The sequence below is a fragment of the Falco biarmicus genome, chromosome 8 (assembly GCF_023638135.1).
Source record: "Falco biarmicus isolate bFalBia1 chromosome 8, bFalBia1.pri, whole genome shotgun sequence".
NCBI classification, from domain to species: domain Eukaryota; kingdom Metazoa; phylum Chordata; class Aves; order Falconiformes; family Falconidae; genus Falco; species Falco biarmicus.
In genome coordinates, this window is record NC_079295.1 from 59,390,835 (window position 1) to 59,410,579 (window position 19,745).

At 59.6% G+C, this 19,745-nt stretch overlaps 2 protein-coding genes across 4 annotated transcripts; one reads left to right on the forward strand and one right to left on the reverse strand.

Annotated features, from left to right (window-relative positions):
- Nucleotides 1–28: 28 nt before the first annotated feature.
- Nucleotides 29–10,713, reverse strand: GM2A (ganglioside GM2 activator). 3 transcript variants are annotated; one of them, XM_056349568.1, is made up of 4 exons: nt 10,604–10,713; nt 2,775–2,927; nt 1,762–1,944; nt 29–1,642 (listed from the first exon to the last, which is right to left on the reverse strand). In XM_056349568.1, the coding sequence occupies exons 1-4, from the start codon at nt 10,676–10,678 to the stop codon at nt 1,487–1,489; spliced, it is 567 nt and encodes a 188-aa protein (XP_056205543.1). In that variant the 5' UTR covers nt 10,679–10,713; the 3' UTR covers nt 29–1,486. The 3 variants fall into 3 exon arrangements, with proteins under 3 accessions (XP_056205543.1, XP_056205542.1, XP_056205541.1); XM_056349567.1 differs by lacking the exon at nt 10,604–10,713 and adding an exon at nt 4,913–5,207; XM_056349566.1 differs by lacking the exon at nt 10,604–10,713 and adding an exon at nt 4,067–4,375.
- Nucleotides 9,888–19,138, forward strand: CCDC69 (coiled-coil domain containing 69). The gene is given in 10 exon segments (XM_056349569.1): nt 9,888–10,140; nt 15,130–15,199; nt 15,635–15,696; nt 15,698–15,816; nt 16,052–16,119; nt 16,309–16,382; nt 16,616–16,717; nt 17,090–17,209; nt 17,458–17,555; nt 17,749–19,138. Coding segments are annotated over 10 exon segments (930 nt in total). The 5' UTR covers nt 9,888–10,092; the 3' UTR covers nt 17,918–19,138.
- The last annotated feature ends 607 nt before the right edge of the window (nt 19,139–19,745 follow it).

The window sequence follows — 19,745 nt, forward strand, 5'->3', positions numbered from 1 at the left end:
CCAGGTCAAAAAGGCACGAGCTCCACTCCCTGGTAAAAAGATTTATTAAGAACCTACAGTACCTTCCCGAAAGGAGGATGCCACCCTGGCACAGGCACTGCGTGGCAGCAGGGAACGGGGTGAGAGGGTTAGCACATCTCCAGGCAAAACAAACCTGGGTCGGACCCAGCAGCAGGATGAAACAAAGCAAGTGGAGGGCACAGAAAGGCAGCAGGAACACGTCTGTGTGGCAGAGGACCTCCCACCAGGGCAGCCTGGCAGTAGTTAAGGCGTATAAAGTGCTTGGAGGAAGACCAGCCCTATGGAGGGGCTAAATAATGTGAGCAGGCAGGGACAGTGAGGGGGGGAGGGATGTGCATGGCTGGTGGGTCACCTGCACCTCTGCCCTGCGGGGACCTGGCACAGGCAGGTGATGGCAAATGCTCTGCCCAGAGCTGCAGGCAGGCGGGATGCTGCCTGCCCACGCCCCAGCCCCCAGCCACAACCAGGAGATGGGCTGCAGGGCCCCCAGACAGGACCCAGCCTACTGGTCTTCATGGTCATCTCCCAGTCCACCCCATGTCCAGGATGCTGCTACAGGTAAAGGTGCCTCTGCCAATGCAATGGAAGGATAGCCCCAGCACAACACCCTCCCTCAGCTCAGTCCCAGCAGCAAAATGAGGTGAGTAGGACTTGTTCTCGGCCAGGCTGTGCCCCAGCTGCCTGTGGCAGCCATGCCCCCTGCGCCCTGGAGCCAGCACTGGTGGCCAGCCACCTCTCCTGCTGCTGGGAGCAGCACCAGCCGCTTGGTCCCTTGCAAGTGGGAATGTCCGTCTGGGGCTCAGGTGGCTTCAGTCCTCTTATGCTTGTGACGTTTGTTGCAGAAGGGGCACAGGCAGGTGCCCCCACAGGTGCCTTGTGTGACCAAGCTGTTCCCATGTGCAGGACAGGGATGAGCCAGAGGCACACCCAGAGCTGCTGGGGGGAGGACAGGTCTCCTGCAGCCACCCTGGGGACACTTCTGCAAAACAACCCTATGCTCTGCCTAGAGATGGTGGGGGCAAGCAGGGACACCCTCCGCAGCTAATCCTGCATCCCTTCAGCCTGCCCCAGCACTGCCAAACACTCCCTCCTCCCCACGGACTGCTCCAAGAAGTATTGCTTTTCCCTGGAATGTTTTTTGTCTAAAATTGCCCTGATAGGATTAAGTAAAAAAAAAAAAAAAAACGAGTGAAAAATAATTACCTCCAGATCATGCTGAAAGGCTGGGGCCAGGCTCTAAGGCCACCCTGTCCGGGGCAGGGGATACCCTGGTTGACAGCAGGACAGCCAGAGGGGCCCTTCTGTGTGTAGCAGGGGAGGGGGCACCAGGCAGGGGTACAAGGGCTGCCTCCTCCTGGCAGCAGGAGGGGCACACCTCACAGGGATGGATTGGGATGGGACGGGGCACAACTGGATGGGATGGGACAGGGAGGTGTGGGGTAAAGGAGGGACAGTCCCCTGCCCCTCACTGGGACTGCAGGGAGAAGGCCAGCTTGACACAGGCAAGCTCCTCCCCGCCATTGCTGACAGCTGCCCGGACACGGTAGTTGCCGTTGGTCATCCAGGAAGGCAGCTCCACGTCGGGCAGGATGAAGTCACTGGCCGGCAGGGAATAGGAGCCCTGTGGAGAGGGGACATGCAGGGAAGATGTCAGTTGAACGCCCCCAGCCCTGTGCCAAAGGGCACGGTGGTACCCAGCAGCACTGCCAGCACCCCACCAGCCAGAGGGTTCAGGCGTACCGCTTTGAAGGGGCAGTGGCAGGGGATGCCATAGCTGAGCAGGGGCTCCGGGCAGGTTGTGCCAGGCGGGATGAGGTTGTCCAGGATGGTGCAGACATCATTGTAGGTGCAGCTGCCCAGCTGATCGATGCAGGGCAGCTGGATCCAGAGGTCACCCAGCGCCTTCTCCACCACCAGCACTGCCTGGAAGGAAGGTGTCAGGCACCAGTACAGCCAGCACAAGCATCCACAGTTCCTCCAGCCTGTCCCACCTCCCCTCCCCAGCCATCTCCCTTAGCTCCTGCTAGTGCAGGCCTTTTGCTTCCCTTCCTGCTTTCAGATCCTCTCTGTCTCCAGGTCTCTCTTCCTCCAACCTCAACCCAGCCCCTTGAGCAAACACCTCCCCGCACCCCACACACCTGCTCCTTCCCTTCTCCTTGGTGCCCCGTCCCAGAACCTCCTGACAGCTCCCATCCTGCAGCTCCCATCCCACAGCTCTGCCTCCACACTCCGCCAGCACACACCCCGCAGCCACAGCCATTGCTCAAGATGGCCCGTGCATCTTGGGCAAAGACATGTTCCATCTCATTCCAACATGTCCGCAAAAAGTGGTGCAGGGCAGCCAGGCCAGCCCAGGGCTCCCACAGCGCCGCCATGGCATGTTTCTGGAGGGAGCAGCCGGGTCTGGCCACTGAAAAACAAGTGCTGCAGTGACTGCCGGGAGCACCCAGGGCACCTAGGGTTTCGTTTCCCTCCCTGAGTCGTTACATCCCCAGGACACAACACAGCTCTGGTGGTTTCTCCGACTGTGACAAGATTGGGAGTTCCCCACTGGGCTATCTGCTCCCACCACATGTCTCCCACACCCATCTCCCCCATTACAGAGCCTGGGACACTCAGCCCTGCCACCGCTCTGTGCCTCACTCTCCCAAGGGCTGCTCGCTCCTGTACCCGCTGCTGGGCATTTCACAGCTGCTGGTGCTGTCAGGAAGCTCTGCCCTCCCTCATCCCATGGAGGCATCTCCAGCACGTACCTTCAGAGGGGAGGCCATGGCCTTGCCGCTTTTGACAGCTGCACTGATGCGCAGGCTCCCCGGGATGCTGATGGGGTCAGGTGCCACAGAGAGACTCTGCAGAACCACGGGGTCCCTCCCATCACCGCAGTTCTCCCAGGCAAAGCCACCAACCTGCAGCACCAAGGAACGGGAGGAGTTAGACCCAAGGCAAGCCTTGCACCAGGTTTGCAGGAGGTTTCCCCAGTGTTGGACTGCTGACCCCCACCAAACTGCTCACGCACAGAGCCAGAAAACAACCTTCAATCCTTCAAACGCCAAATAAATATTTCCCTCTGCATTTCTCGCAGTCCCAGCTCTCCGAGCCTGAGGGCATTGCAGAAACTTTCTGTCCAGCTCCCCTGCATATATTTTACATCCAAAGAGTGCTCCCAGGCTGCGATTTCCAAACTTGCCCCAGCTCAGCCTCCAAACACTTTGCACATGAACAAGGCAAGAAGGGTCCTTCACTTACGCCAGTGCCAACGGCACCAAGCAACGAGGAGCAACGTGTGTGGGAGCCAAGGCGAGAGAGCAAGTGGGGACCAGGGCAGGGCAGCACCAGCTGTGCCAGCACGGGGAGGGGGGAGGGGGAAGATGCTGTGCCCTGGGGGTCTGTGGGGCTGGCACAGCCTCCTGGCTCAGCCAAGATATTTGTTGCGAGCCATCATCCGCTGGCTTGGGCCACCTGGTCCCACGCAGGAGCAGAAATCACACTCGCATTTTAACATGGCTTAACATTTCCATCTCTGCTTATGCTCAGGGAGCAGATGAGCCGGGCTTATACCCAGCCTGATACACCCCAGAGGCCTGATTCTGAGCTGGTTCAGTCCAAATGAGCCAGGGAAGCAGCGTTTCCTATGAAATAATGAAAAATCCACAAGCAGGTGATGTCACCTGGATGGGTGGACATTGCTCATGTATCCCGGCTGCGCTGGGAGCCACGTCTCCCATTTTCTCCAAGCCCACCAGCCTCCCCAGCCACCACCAGCAAAGCCACAGGCCAGCAACAGCACTGGAGGCCTTCGCCCCCACTAGCCAAGTTCAAAGCAGGAGGACGGCAGCACTCACCTACAACAGCCACCCCTGAACCGGCTGCAAGCCAGCGTCAAGAACCCAAGCTCCATCCCGGAGCAGCTCCAGCCTAATTGCAGGGAGGCAGGAGGCTGCGCACCCCAAGCAGGTTTAGCTGGGGCAACCCATGTCCCCGTGCCACCGGCGCGGAGCTCTCCCTGCCTGCTCAGCAGCCGCAGAACCGGTGGAGGCTGTCTTACCTGGAGCCAGGCGGCAGCCCCAGCGGGCAGCACTGCCCACGCAGGAGCAGCCTGTCCCGCCGTCCCGCTCGCCAGCCAGGAGCAGCCCAGGGCACAGGGCAGGACACGGGGCTCAGGGCAAGCCGGGGCAAGGGGCAGGCTGCACCCCGACATTTAGCAAGAGCTGGGAGCCCTTCGCCTGCGGGTCTGCAGGCAAAGAGGCTCCACAGGAGCTACACATCAGTGTGGGGCTGCATGGTGCTGGGCCTCAGACGCCCTGCTGCCCTACAGAGCCCGCTCCAGCTTTCCCAAGCCGGCTCCCTCTTCCCTGGGGTAGCCTCAGCTTTCCTGGAAAATAGACACGTTCCTCTCCACCCCGCGTGAGAGTCACACGTCTTAATCAGCTGTATCTTAACCAGTGCGTGCTGATGAGCCCGGCCCAGGGATGCGTGGGAACGCGGAGGCAGCAGCCTGGGCTGGAAAATGCTCCCGAGCAGGAGGAATGAGCCGGGGAGCTGAGGGACTGCAGGGAAAGCTCAGCCCACGGACGAGGCCGCCGGGCTGCCTGGGGCAGAGCAGTTTGCCAGAACTGAAATCCCCTCCAGCCCTGGGCTGAACCCGAACCTGCAGCCGTGCCTCCCCAAGGCGACCCGGTCTGGGGGACACACACCACCCCCCCCTCCCCAGCCCAAGAACCGACCTCGCACTTCGACAGAAAGGCTTTTGATCTCTTGCAAAACGCAGCAGAAGAGCGAAAGCTTTCCTACCGCCGGCAGCGCTCGGGCTTCTCCCCCCGCCAGCCCCCCGCCCCAGGCAGCCCCCCGGCCCCCCCCCGCCCGGAGAGGAGCGGGGTGCGGAGCCTCTCACCTTGCTCAGCCTGCGGGAGCCGCTCCGCTCCACCAGCAGCTGCGGCAGGGAGTCTGCGAGCGCGGCCGGGCAGAGCTGCAGGGCGCACAGCGCCAGCGCCAGCGCCGCTCCCCGCATCCTCGGAGCGGGGCAGGATCCGTGCGGAGCGCGGCGGCCGGCGGGGACCCGCACCGGGGGGGCAGCGGGAGCGGCGGGGCCGGGGGGGCAGCGGGCACCGCTGTCTCCGGGACGGTGCTGGGGCGCCCTGTGCGGTGGGACGGCTCCCTGCCAGCTCTGAGCCCGGCCCTCCTCCCGATTCCCCTCCCTCCCCTTGCGTACACCCGGAGATGCTCCCTTCCTCTCTTCTCCTTTTTTTTTCCCTTTTCCCCTCCCCTCCCCGGTTTTGTTGTCAAGCGCAGGACTGGAGTCGCAGGGATGCTGGGACGGGAAGCGGCGCTTTCCCCAGGCACCCAGGGCCTGCCCTCTGCCAGCACGGGGAGGGGGGGGCTGGGGTCCCGAGCTGCACCCACCACGCCGGGGCACCCACAGCACCCAGCGTCGGCCGGTGAGACCAGACCACCTACCCCCCCGCCCCAAGGCTTCATGTCTCCCCGCACCCTGCTGGGGCTGGCCGAGGCGCAGAGGGTCAGTGCCCACCCTAGGCCAGCACCCAGGACCCCCGCGCTCCCCCCACGCTGGGTGCAGGGCAGCTGGCAGCTGAGGAGCAGATATATTTGGGACCCCAAACCCGATGCCGCGTGTGCACCTTGGCAGCCGGTATCCCCTGGTTGGGCAGTTTCCCACAGCACCCCACTACCCACCACCCATCTATCCAAAATTTCAGATTTCACACACCCCCTCTTCCACCCTTCCTTCCTCCTTCAGGTGTTCATTTTCCAGCCAGAGCTGCCCTAAGCCCCCCTGTCATGCCGGAATGGCCCCACAGGTACCCCACACCACAGATGGCACAGAAGCGTGCACTTCCCCACATATTTCAGTGAACAGATGTTTTTTCCCTGTGGAAAGCTGGAAGGAGCTGAGCCGGCGGAGCGCACAGGACATGAGTGTGGCAGGTCTCAGACCTTTCCTCCCCCGCCCTGGCATGGTTAGGACCCACTTGTAGGACCCTTCCCCATAGGCAGTTTGGGGCTGACATTGGCCAGCCTCCCCATATCGCTCCTGGTCCTGGGAAGGGTTGCCCAAACCCCTGCCTCAGCTCTATTTTTAGCCTTTCATCCTTATTTAGCAGCGAGGCTGGCCAGGAGCGTGCAGGCAGGGCGCGGGAGCGGGCAGAGGCCGTGACGGATGCTGCTGCCCACCCCGCGCCAGCAGCGACAACTGCGTTGCTGATCCACTGCGAAGGCTTAAGGGTGAGGAATAAATAGCCCAGTTCCTCCCACCCAGGAGCGGGGTGGAAAGTTATCCCCAGGGATTAGTTTTCACTTAGAGGCCCCGGAGCAGCCAGGGGACAGGGATGGAGACGGGGATGCGTGGGGAGAGGCATGGGCATGGCTGGAGCATCATGTCTGGGGCTGGGAGGTGAGCAGAGCCCCTCGCCTCGAGCCCCCAGCACCACATGCTTTCCTGCTTCTCACAACCAGCGTGGGTGAAGGTTTCACTCCCCTATTCCCATCCTTCTCCCTCTGTTTTGCTGTGGGGAAAGAAGAGAATAAAGGACTGTAAGGACAGGTTAACCCACATCTTTTTGCTTGGCAAAACACAGGGAGGGGCAGGAGTGCCTTGAAATCGCTGCTTTACCTCAAGACAGAAGCATGCATGACCTAGATCCCCACCAAAGGAGCCTGTGACCTTTTTTGGGGCTCCAACACATGCAAGATCCTCTGCAGTTCAAACAGTCTTCTGAGCCATCTCACCCATGCAAAGCCTGAGTCACGAGGTCTCAGCAATCTGCCTAAACATCTTCAATTTGCATTGAAGAGAAGCAGCCAGCATAGAGTGGGTAACAGCATTAAGACTTTGTTAGGTTTCATTTACAAAAGCAAATAGACTGCAAATGATGCATGGGGCCCAAGGGTGCAACCACAGGCCACCCTCTCTCCACTGCCTGGGCCACCATTTCTGCCAGGACCCACCGATCATCACTGTAGGCCACCAGCTCATCACCCAAAAAGCTTCCAGCAAAATCTTCTCCCCCTTTTTTTTTTCCCCAGATTGGGTTTCTGAAAATAAACAAACAAACGAAAAAATGAATGACCCCATCTGCGCTCGCGGGACCAGCTTGCACACAGACCATGCAGGGCTGGGTTCCAGATGGAAATCCCACACGCTGGCAACGACACCACTTTGTGCCCACCCCATCCTACCCAGTCCTTACCAGCTGGAACTGGAGGGAGAGCCGAGACACTTTAACAGTTTGCATAAATACTTCACTTATCCATAAGCTTTGGCAAACACTTTAAATGACCATTGGCACAAATTAACTCAACGTTTGGCCAGCTGTTATCCCATTTACAGCAATTCAGCTGAGCATGAGATAAACTTTTCTAGGCAAAACCCTTGAGATGCCTCCAGCCACTGTTGTCCCTGGAGAAAGACTGCGATAACAGCAAAAAAGACATGGTGGCAAACCTCAAAACAAGCCGAAGCTGCCCCAGGTGCGTCAGCCACACACCACTTCCACTTTCCTGTCTTCGCACAGGCAGAAACCCCCTCACTGCTACAGTTCCTGTCACCTCCAGCCCTCTGCGAGCAGCCTCCGGCAGCCCCATCCCCATCTGTTCCCCAGATCCCCAGGCTCCTCTGGGTAGGGAGAGGGGGCTGAGTTGTTGCAGCCATGAATCCCACTCCTACAATGCCATGGAAAGCCCCTGCTTTGCTTGAAAGCAGCTGCAGCTGGACAGAAATGTTTCTGGCTGTTTAAGTGTATTGGGGCAGAGGAAGATGAAGCAGGGCTCAGATGGGAGGTCTCTCCAGCAGGGACACATGCCATGCAGCCGGCACAGGAAAGTTCAGAGAAACTGAGAAATTGCTAAAATCAAGCTAAAATAGGAGACCTTTGGGGCAGCACAGGCAGGGCCTCCAGCAGGCAGCGTCACAGATGTGCCTGCGGGTGTAACGTGATCTGGTGCGGCCCCTTCACCGAAAGTTGGTGATTTATAGAAGTGCAGGGTTGTAGCTGCCATGGCAAGCAGGGCACGCCACAGCCCGCAGCAGCAGCATGCATGGGGTGCTGGGCTGTGGAGCAAGGTGCTGGAGCCAGCCTCTCTGCTCAACCCCATCCCCAAGCCCCAGCTCTGCCTTGATGGCTCAACCTGACATGACCAAACCCTGTGTTTTTTCTTCACCATTAGCAAAAGAAACCCTACCTGGAGCCCCGCTTTGTGGCACAGAGGCATTCCCATGCACCCCAGCCATGCCCCACAATTAAAACCAGAAATTACCACGAGCACATGTGCAGACTGCTGGACCATCATGCACCAGCAACACATGATGGCAGCTGGACAGGCTCCTCCTCAGCTGCCCACACAGTTGCTTCTGTTTGCAGCCACAGCACCAGCGATGCAAATTCAGCTTGGAAAATAAGCATGCGCCTCTGTGCTTGCCCCTGTACGCCTTCAGTCTCCAAAGTCTGGACCAGGATTTTTAATTAACCCAGAATAGGTGGAGACCAGCACCTTGCCTTTTATCTCACAAATAAGCTACTCAGCCCGAATAAGTACTCTCAGGCAGGGAAGGAGACTTGCCCCATGCATGAAGTGCTGGGAGAGATAACAACAGAGACGCTCTCAGTGGTTTCAGAGTGGTAGGAGCTGATGCCAGGAAGCTGCTGTGACTCACGAAACTTCACCCAATTTAAGCAGCACCCACCCAGAAAGACGCAGGCAACTGGTCCCACCAGTCCTGGGGAGACTGGGGGCAGCTGTGGGGCCTGCCCCTCGCCTTCCCCACCCTCCTATCCAAGCAGTGTTTCACAATTTCCCCTGTCCCGGGGTTACCAGGGCAAAAAAAAACCACCTCCAAGTGGCACATGATGGGGTGACCACACACCTCTGCTCCCTTGCTGGCCAGGGAGGCAGTGCCAGAGCGGCGGTGAAGCACCAGCACGCTGGCAGCCCCTGAGCTGCGTGCTGCTTGGACTTCTCCCAGGGGATGTTTGGAAAATGTCAGAATAGAAACTTGTTGACAAAAATTGGCAATGTTTCCATGCAGGCACAGCCTCATGACCAGGTTGGAACACTCCTATTTCAGCAGTGTGGGGTGGCAACAATTGATTTTTTCAGGTCAGAATGTGTGTTCATTTAGCAATGTCTATTATTTCACAGCGTTTTAAAAAAGTCGTCAAAACCAAACATTTGGAGGAACCTGCCTTTCCTCCCATTAATTTTTAGGCAGCACACTTTCAAATCTATGTGTTTCCCTACCTCATCGCACCCATTTCCAAAGCTCAGGATTTCCTCCTGGAAAAGGGCACCCTGGTTGCAGGCCCAGCATTTGCGGTGTTAGGGATGCTCAGGAGGGGGGTTGCCAGGATGCATTCCCCCAGGCAGTATGGACCACACTGAAAGACAGCCAGCACAACTACCCCGAGAGCAGAGACCCCTGCCAAAAGAAAACACCCCAAAGTCACCGTTTTTACACAACTATCCCAGCACAAGCTCCAACTTCATGGGGTAATGGCAAAAGCCAGGATGGATCCTGCTTTTGTCCTTCACATCCCTTCTACCCAGGGAGGCGGAGTAGGTTCTCCAGTGGAAGCCTCCCCGAGGCAGCCCTGCTCCAGCTGGACCCTGCTGCAGGGGTCCCACTCCCCTTTGCCCCCACCCAGGATGGAGCATCCTCAGTGCAGGAGACCCCAGGGAAGGAGCATTCCCAGTGCGGGGGGTCCCACTCCTCTGCTTGGGACGAAGCACCCCGGGCCCAGGCGGGGACCCCCCAGGGTGGAGGGGCCCCAGGGCCAGCAGCACCCCCGCCGGGCGCCCAGGGCCAGCCCCGGGGGCGGGCAGGCTGCGGCCGGGGGCCCTGCCAGCGGCTCGGGGGTGCAGAGCACCCTCTCCCGGCGCTGCCTGCCAGCAGCTGCGGGGACCTTTTTTTTTTTTTTTTTGTTTAATTTATTTATTTATTTATTTATTTATTTCTGCCTGCCAGCTGGGGCGGCTCGTCCGTCCCGTCCCGTCCCGCCCGGTCCCGCCGGGCAGCGGAGGCCACTCGCCGGGGGATGCGGCGCTCCCGGCCGGGGCTCCATGGGCTGCACCGGCAGCGCCCTGCGCTGCTGCCCCGCCGGCGGCGAGGTACCGGCTGGGGGGGCTGGCTGGGCTGGGCTTGGGCTGGGCTTCGCCTGGGGTCGGGGCTGCCGTGGGGTCGGGGCTGCCGTGGGGTCGCGTGTGCCCGTTATCGGGCTTTGCAGGGAGTTGGGGTTCGCGTGGGGCTGGGGTCTGCGTGGAGCCCTGCTCAGCCGGCGTGGGTCCCCCCCGCGCCCCGGGGAGCGGCGGGGCTGGGCGGTGCGGCTGCCCCCGGCTGTGTGTGGCCCCGTCGGCGCTGGCACCGGGCACAGCAGGAGCTGGCAGCCACCTGCCCGGCTGCACCCCTCCTGCACCCCTCCGAGCTCCCCCCCCAGCACGGGAAAGCCCATACGAAGGGAGGTGCAGCAGCATCTAGGGTGACAAAGCCTGTTGGAAGTGCTGGTCCCATATAGGACAGGGACAGGTTCCCCCAGACAGGCTTCTGCCATCCTCCCACAGCATCCTCCCTTACCCCAAAAGTTGTGTCCTCCCTTGTGCCGAAGGCAATGTGGGGATCTCTCTGAGTCCCCAGCAGATCTTGGTGCATTGCTCTGCAGTGAAGAATTCTTTTGCAAGTTCAGGTCTAGAAATTATTTGCCGCTAATTTTTTTTTTTTTTTTACGTGCTCATGCTGCCTTAGCTCCCCACCATTGGCCTCAGGAGTTGTTTGTGGAGTTGGACGTGCTGTGCGTACTGGGGTGGGTGGGTAGCGGTTGATGGAGGTTGCCGGCATGCCCCCCTACATGGGCAGCCCTTTGCGGAGGCAGCTGTGAGAGCTCAGCCGCCCGGGACCACGCGGCCAGAGCACAATCTGCTGCTGGGATGTGGGGGGGAGCAGGCGTGGAGTTTGCACAGCGCCCGAGCCAGCAAGTGCCTTCATTTACAGCACTTGCAGGCTCGGCTGCTTCTCCAGATCATGGGAAAAAAACCGCCGCTCTTCTCTGTGTCATAAGATCAGACACTTCATGGCTGGTTTGTGACACTGAGAGCATGCAAGAATGGGCATGGGACAGGGAGAAACAGCAGCCCTGAGGCCCCAGGTGTTGAGAGCCACATGTTTACCGAAATGCGGAAATTTAAGTCAGAGTCACTTGCCTGCAAACGCCTCCCTTCCTGCACTTGCCTGCTCTCAAGCTCTCCTGCTCAGCCTTGCGGCGCTGCTCACAGCGATTTGCACCCCATAAAACAGCCCTGCTGCTGTGACTAAGTTGCAAATTAATCCCGAAAGCAGCAATGAAAATCCCCTTTATGGCAAAAAGGGCAGGCATCGAACCACTCCTGCCCACGTTCTGGTGTCTGGGTACCAAAAGGCGGGGTAGGAGACCTTCACCCTCCCGCTGCTGATGGGTGGACGTGAAGAGTTGGTCCCTTGGGGATGCTTTGGGATGGAGGAGCCCTCAAACCCCAGGGGTGAGCCTGGGCAGACCCTAGGTGCACGTCATGGGGCTGGGGGCTGTCATGGGGCTGGGAGCTGTGGAGGCTTTTGGGGCCAGTCCCAGGCTGGAGGTGACCTTGGGGAGCTGGGTCCGGTGGGTGGGCGGCATACCAAGTGCCGCTGCATGCCTCGGGGGAGGCAGCTTGGCAGCCTCAGCCTTCCCAGCAGCAGGCAGCAGGGTGATAAGGAGCCAGGGGCGCAGGTGCCACAGCCGGAGCTGCAGGCGCTGTCCCCCAGGGTCCCTTCCCGTCTGGCTCCATCCACCCATGGTTGGTCACCGCTGACCCTTCACTTGTGCTGCTGGCGTGAGAAAGGCCAAGACGCCTTCCCAAAAGATCAGGGCTGAGGCTTGGCTGCCTTCCAGGACTGGGGTGAATTTATTTTGGAGATATAGGAACTATATGTAGCAGCAGGAGCCAGGGAAAGGTCAGGATGCAAAACTCGGGGCTGTCAATGGCATGAAGGGTTTGCATGTGGTCTGCAGCACAGATCTGACTGTACGAGAGTTGATAGTCATCTTGTAACACAACCGTCGCCGGAGGAAAGACAGCAGCACAGTCAAAGACAGGTCCCACGAACCTGTGCCAGCACTGCTCTGGCAGCACTGAGCGTGTGCTACAGATCCCAGGAAGTTTTAGGGTCACGGGCTAAATCCTGGCTCCCTTCTCCACAGCCACAAAGCAAAACTTTGTCCCCAGGAGCAGAGTCGGGATTTAAATGCTCGTTTCCTGCCTCTTTGTGATTTCATTTGCTGGTGGTAAGGTTGCATGGTTTAATTGCTTAACATACTTGTAAAACAGGAAAAGAGGAAGAAAAATACAGTACAAAACTCCAGCTCACACTAAAAGCTGAAGCTGAGTCTGCAGCTGACTCAGCTGCCTGCACCGTGCTGGCTGCCTCTGCGTTGGGGCTCCCCACTGCAGGTGTCTTTCGAGATACCTCAGGTTCTGCTGGAAATCCCAACTGATCCATCCATAAACAGTTTTGCTCCAGACCATTAGAAATATTCAGTTCTACGAACGTGGATACTTATTTTTTAATAGCTAGAAGATACTTTTTGGCATGAGCCTCCTCAAAGCCAAAGCCAGAGGTTTCCATGCTGAGACCTAACAGGGTCAGCTGCGTTGCTGATGCCTGCACCTGTGGGACCTTTCAGGCTGCTTCTTCCCCAGACCAAAGCTATTCCAGCTGGTGCAATTCCCAGTCTCCTCCTTTCACACAAAGCAGATACCGGGACTGTCTTCCAGCTCTCCAAAATGCACGGGGCGATACCAGAGGTGCGGGTGCCACATGCTGCTCTGGGAATGGCAGCACAAGGTACCTCTATGTTTCAGTTAATTTTCAGCCACGTTTTGCTTTTCATCCTGGCTTTGGCAGTGGAGTTCTCATCCCAAAGAACAATTGAGTGTTTAGGAGTAAAATTAGCTCCAGACACTATTTTAATTGCTCCTAGAGGTAGGAAGGGTGGCTGGCTTCTAGCCTCGGGGCAGGTATTTAGATCTGTCTGATGATGCTGGCATGCCTCTTGCTCCCTTTAGCCATCTCTGAGTTAAGTGCAGTCATCTCAAATCTTCCTCCTTGAGCAGCCCACTGTCCCACTGGGTTTGGGGCATGGAGGAAAGGTGAAAGTGCCCTGGATCCACACTGGGGATATTGCTCATGCTATGGGAGTGGCCAGGGGTGATGAGCCCTGGGCTCTCTGTCCTTGGGCATCACCTTTGCCAGCAAGCGGAACGCATGCAGCGGAGACGGTTTGGTTTGGGCAGGTGAGGTTTGCGGGTCACTGCTGGAGGAGGTACCAGCATCCCACTCCCAGCAAGGCTCAGGTAATCCAAAACCCTTGGGAGCTATGTGACCCCACTGGGCCAGGACAGTCCACCCGCACAGCCTTTGCTTTGTCACAGTAAAACCTGGAGGGGGAAGCTTTTGAGGTAACCTGTGATGCCCCCAGGCTTGCAGAGCCCAGACTGTCTCATCCACGCCTCCCCACACTGGACTCCAAAACCCATCACGGGACACGAGTACATTAAATAGCAGGGGGATGCACATCACTGTGAGATGGGGGCAGGGGCAGGCTGGAGACCTTGGGGACTCTTTGCAAGCAGGGATGTCAAGGCTCAGGGGCATCGGGGGCACCCCACATTTGCAGGGTGAGCCATGTTCAGCAACAAGAACAAACCCTGCGAATCCTGACTGTCTGGTGCTTCCTCGCCCACTGCCTGGGCCACGTTCCGCACCGCAGCCGCTCACGCCATAGAAGGGAAGATAAAGCTGTGGTTTCCCAGAGGCTCAGAGTTTTCCTGCACTCTCTGGCAACTGCACCTCCCTCCAGCTTCGGGGGGGGCCTGCAGGGGAGGCAGAGGCCGGGAGGGCTGTTTGCTTTGCCTTGCTTTTTTCCTGAGCCAGGCTCCCTAATCTGGGCTGTGTTTGGCCACGCTGCTGTGACAGTGGGGCCAAGCCAGGGTGCAGCTGGCACAGCGGGGTCCCCAGCTCCCTGCAGGCTGCAGGGCTGCTTTCATTAGGGACCAGTAGTTTTAAGGGACGGCTTTGCCCGGGGCTGGAGAGCAGCAATGTGTCTGCAGGTGGATTCCTTTGCCCAAGGCACATCCACACCCCTGGCCAGAAGCACCACCCAGCGATGGGCAGCAGGGATGAGATTTGCCCCGGATCGGGGAGGCTGAGCTGCTAGAGCAGGCGAGCTTTGCTTCTATCTTTCAGCAACAGATAAAAATATATTAAACTCTTTTCTTTTTTCCTCCTCCCCTCCAAGTGGCTAAATTAAACCCCTGCAGGGTTGGAAGGCATCCCGTGGAGCTGTGTGATGAAGGCAGCTCCCGGCCCTGGGTTTTATCAGCCCCGTGGCAGCAGTGGGACCATGCGGGAGCTTGCGGGGCCACACAGCACATTCCTGCGCTCCTGAGGTCATTGCTATGTGCCGCCGCCAGCCCTCGCCTGCTGCCAGCCCTGCACAGGGTCAGCATTTGCCTCTGATTTATGGTTATTTTTAATTTCTCACTCCTGCTCCGTCACAGGCTATGTCAAAGCCCAGCTGTGTAAAGCACTGGCAGAGGGGTATGTTTGGGGTGCTGCAATGTGCCAGGGGCCAGGCTGACCCTGAGCATCCCGGGTAACGGGGACAGGGCAGGAGGGTGACAAGGACATGCCAGAGCCGGGAGCCCTGCCAAGTGCTGCTGCCTGCCCTCCCCACAGATGTTTTGCTGCCAGAGCCTATTTTGTACCAGCACCATTTGGGGGGCGAGGGGTTGCGAGCATCCCCAGGTTTTGCTGCCAGTGGCTGGCAATGCCGCATGGCAAGGCGTCCGGGGCACAGGGAGACAGCACAAGCTCAGGGCTGCCTGTCAGGTGGTGCGTGCGCACCCGTGGGTGCTCAGGGCTGGGCAGAGGGCAGGGGTTGAGGAGGGACCACTGCTGCTGGAGTACCCATGCTTTAGCAGGGCTGAAGCACGCTCAGCCCAGGGTGCCTGGCTGCAGGGTGTCCTCTGCCTGCAGCCACCTGCCCTGCTTTGTCCCTCCCTGCTCCAAGCCCCCTCTCTCTCTGCCAGGGACAGCTAAAAGCCCAGCAGCAAAGGGAACCATCTGCCCAGGAGCTCACAGCCTTGAAGACAGAGAACGGTGAGAAGAAAATGTGTGCTTTCCCCCACCCCCCAGCCCACCCCTGGCGGTGCTTTTGCAGTGTGATATGAAGAAAGCAGTGGGACAGACCCCAGGGTGGCCAGCCTGTGCTAGGGCCACCGAGGATGGCATGACGGCAGCAGCCTCTGCACTGAGCTGATGCAGGCGGGCAGACATGATGTCATCTCAGAGACAGTGGCATCCCATCCTCTCAGGCAGTCAGGTCGTCCCCATGGCAGGAGGCCTAATGAGCCGTGTCCCTCTGAGCCTGCCAGCACCATCCCAATTAGTGCTAATTTGCACCAGTGAGATGGGGGGGAGGTATCTGTCCAGTGGGAGAGGACAGGGGCTGAACCCCAGCCACAACGCTGGCAGGCTGGCTGCCCAGGACACCCAAGCAGCCCAGTTAGCAGGATGCGGCCATTTGTGTTGCAGCCAATGCCACCCGGTTGCCTGAGGATGGGAAGGAGAAGGCAGTGCTGCGAGAGGAGGCGGCCGGAGACCACGAAACTCCTCCAAGGCCAGGAGGAGGAGAAGGAGCGGCTGCAGGATGCTAGCCGGGCAAGCACGGCCAGAATCGCCCGGGACATTAACATCCAGGTCAGGCAAAAAGGCAGGTGCTGCTGGGGGCAGTGGTGAGGCAGGGAGTGTGTGGCCAGCCAGGACTTCCCAGGCAGGCGATCATGGACCTGGTACGTGCTGGGCTGGGCTCCTTCCCATTTTCCGGGTGAAGGAAGGGACTAGGAAGGGGTTAGGAAGCCCAGAGCAGTGCAGGTCTGGCAGAGGGACCATACCTTACACAGGGTAAGGCACATAGGGTTTGTCATCTCCCTGCTTCCCCAGGTGGAAAAGGGGAAAAGACCTGGAGCTGGAGAAGCAGTTTGATGCCCCTGAAGAAAGAGCACTTGAGACCCTGCAAGGTGTGAACTGGGACAGCAGGGCTCCCTGCTGCCCCCCTGCCCACTCCCCCTGCACTGCTGGTGCCCCTCCAGTTTTGTGTGGGGTTGTGGGATGCTGCCCCCCTGCTCCACAGCACTGTGGGGCTCAGGTGGGACTCACTGCCCTGGTGTCCCCGTGCTGGTGACGCTTGGCTTGTGTCCCCCCTGCAGAGCTCCAGAGAGCCCATGAGCAAGAGAAGCTGCTGCTGGCAGAGTCCCACCACAGGTCCCAGGCGGCCTTACAGGTACCTGTGGAGAAATCCCTGGGGAGGGTGTGCTTGTGGAGGGCTTGAGGGCCATCTTCTGGTTCTGCCATGATGCCCCAAGCTCCTTGGTGGCCACCTTGGTCCCCAGTGTTCCTGGGGACCACGCAGGCTCCTCCAGCCCTGGGGTCATCAGGATGCATAGCCCAGCAGTGCTGCTGCTCAGGAAGAAATCCCAGACACCTCCCATCCTGCTTTTTCCCTGGCTGCCCTAGGAGACAATCCAGGCACTGAACTCCCAGCTGAAGTCCTTCCAGGAAAGGATGAAGCGTGTGGAGGAGTCGCTCTTGAGCACAGACTACAAGAAGCACATTCAGGTGCAGGGAGGGGTGTCAGGGAGGGGACCTGCCTCCAGGGTGCTGGCCCAAAGCCAGGGGGGCTTCTCTGAGACCCTGAGAACAGGGGGGAGGAACTGGAACCGGGGGGTGGGGTGGGGGTGGGGGCTGTAGGGCACAGGGCAGCTGAAGCGGGGAGTAAAGCCCTGTCACTGGGAGGTGCACGGATGTTGAGGTCCCTTGAACAGAAGTGATGGGTGAAATGTGGTACCTTGTGGCTACAAACCCACCCTGGGCCATGCAGGGCCCCAGCTGGGAGCACTGGCCCACTGGGGTCACATGGAGGGGGTGAACCTTGGCTGATGCCCTGAGCGCCCACCACGCTGCCGCTGCCTCACCCCCTGTGCCCCGCAGGAGCACGGGAGCCCCAGCCCCTTCTGGGAGCAGGAGCTGGAGAGCCTGCACTTTGTCATCGAGATGAAGAACGAGCACATCCATGGCCTCGACAGGAAGCTGCTGAACCTGGAGACAGTGGTGGGTTGAAAGGGGGAGGGTTACAGACGGGCTTTTCTCTTTCTGTCTCTTCTCCCCACCTGAATCCTGTCCAGAAACTGCAGCTGGAGCCAAGGTGGATGGAGCCAGGTTCCTCTCTTGGACCGGGGAGGGGACACGGGTGCAATGCCACCACGCTCCCACCAAGCCAGAGTTCCCCCGCAGATGGGGTGGCGGGGGGTTTGGAGGAGCTTTCCAGCTCCCTCCTCACCCTCATCCACCCCTTCCAGGCGGAGAGGAACCTTCTGCTGGAGGAGAAGGTGAAGACACTCCAGCAGGAGAATGAGGACCTGCAAGTTCGCACCCAGAACCACTTGGTCATGGCGAAGTAAGTGCTGGTCCCACACGCCTTGTGGCTCCCCGGTGCACAGGTGGCATCTCCGACGGGGGGAGAGGTGACAGCAGTGCTGGGGGGACACACACCTCACAGCATGTGGTGCCACCAGGCACTTTGCGGGGAGCAGAGGGGCCCATGGGCGCTTTGCCTGGTGGCTCTGGCAGCCCATGCCGTTTGCCCGCAGGCAGCTGTCGGAGGAGCTGCTGGCCGCCCGTGGGGCGCTGGAGAAGGAGGCGCAGCTGCGGGAGCAGGCTCGCCGCGAGAAGGAGGAGCTGCTGTACCGCATGCTCAACGGGGGGGACGGCTCCCCCTTCCCCATGGCTGCCGGCGAGGTGCCCCTCATCGCCACGTAGCAGGCTGCTGGCCGGCACCAGGCGCTGCCGGGGTTTTGCTCCGGGTGTGTGAGTCCAGGGTTGCTCCGGCAAGTGCCCCCGTGGCCGGGGCAGGCCCCTGGGCTGGCCGAGCCATTGGGGCGATGGAGTATTTCATGGGACACTTGTGCCTGCCTTTCCCTAGCCCATGCAGGGCTGCACAGGGACCCCGACCACTCTCCCATGCCATCCCTGTATCCGTTCCTCTGGTGGGAGGCTGTGGGGGGGGGGGTCTGGAGGTAAAAGGGGTCAGCCGGGACACACAATCATGCATGGGGCTGGATCCGACCCAGCGCTTGGCTCTGCGCATCACCAGCATCAGTGCTGCCTGGGAGCACGAGGCGAGGAAGGTGAGGTGGTCACTGGGACTGGATGGGACGAGCACAGGGAGGATGAGGAGGGCAGTGGGGACACAGTGGCGTTAAGGTACCTCGCTACCTGGGAAGCAGGTAGGCAAGCCCAGGGCTGAGCCACAGAGGCTTTCATAGGGCAGCAACAAAAGGCAGGAGGGACAGGTGCAGCTGGGTGTATCTGCCACCTCCAGTGCTGCCCTTGCTGTAGATTATGTCCCATTTGGGGGCTTGGCCTCCTGCTCAGGCTGATCTGAGCCGATGCCACCCGCTCCTGCCATTTCCAGTAAAAGAAGGGCTTCCCCTGGCCAGGATCTGCCTTGCACCCACGCGCCTCCTCTCCCCATCACCTCCTCCATCTTCAGCAAACAGCTCCCAGGGATTGCTCCTGCAGCCCAGGCACATACCGGCTCACTGCCACACAGATGCCAAGCCCTCCTTGTTCCCACAGCCCACCAGCAGCACCACCAGCCCCGTCTTCTCCCTCAAAGCTGCACAGAGGCTGCATGCCCAGAGGTGGTGCACATTCAGGGAGCAGAGCATCCTCCCAAGGGGGAGCAGGCTTCAGCAGTGGCTGCCAGCAGGTCACATCCCTCCCTGCTCTGAGCCAGCTCATCCTCATCGAGGAAGATGCTGCCAGTACAGCTGTGGGCCAAGGCTAGATGCACACAAGCACTTTCCATTGGGTGCATGGGTATCTTGGGACGGTCACTGCTCTGGGGGCTGTCCCTGGCCTGTGCCCTCCCCAGGGCTGTTCAGCCGGGCCAGGGCGTGTGTGTATGTATGTGCACCAGGCCAACAGTGCTACTGCTGTAACAATTGCAAATCTGTAAGAAAGTAGCAGCCTCAAGAATCCTGTGTCAGTGGTTTTGGGAACCAGTGCAGGGGCATCTCCCATCGGGGCTGCGTGCTCTGCACCTAGGGCAGGGGTGGGAGCAGGCACCGTGAAGCCACAACAAGGGAGCCCCAGAGGCAGCTCCTACTGCCGGTCCCCCTTTTCCTGCTCCTTCCCTCATTTCATTCATTTCAATGGGCTCCCAGCACAGGACAGACCCTGACCCTCCCAGCCCTGCCAAGGCAGCAGGGCTGCGGCAACAGCTGCTTCCGTCCTTTGTGCTGGTCCTTATCTGGAAAATAGCAGCTGAGTGAGGCAGCCAGGAAAGCAATACGGATGTGGGATCCGGCTTTCACCCAAGCACCTCCATGGGGTGCCTGTTGTGTCAGAGCCATGTTCCCCTTAGGGCACCCACTGCTCCATGCATCCCTATGGCTCTGGGGACAGGTGGTGGGGCAGCCGCCAGCTTTGCACAGCAACCTCAGGGACGTAGGGGGACATGCCAGGTGCTGCAACACCAAAGCAGGCGAAATGGGGCAGGTTGCTGCCCCAGCAAACCCTGCCTAGCTGGGTTTTCTCTCTTTGAAGAGAACAGGATCTCTGGGCAAACGGAGATGAGGCTGGT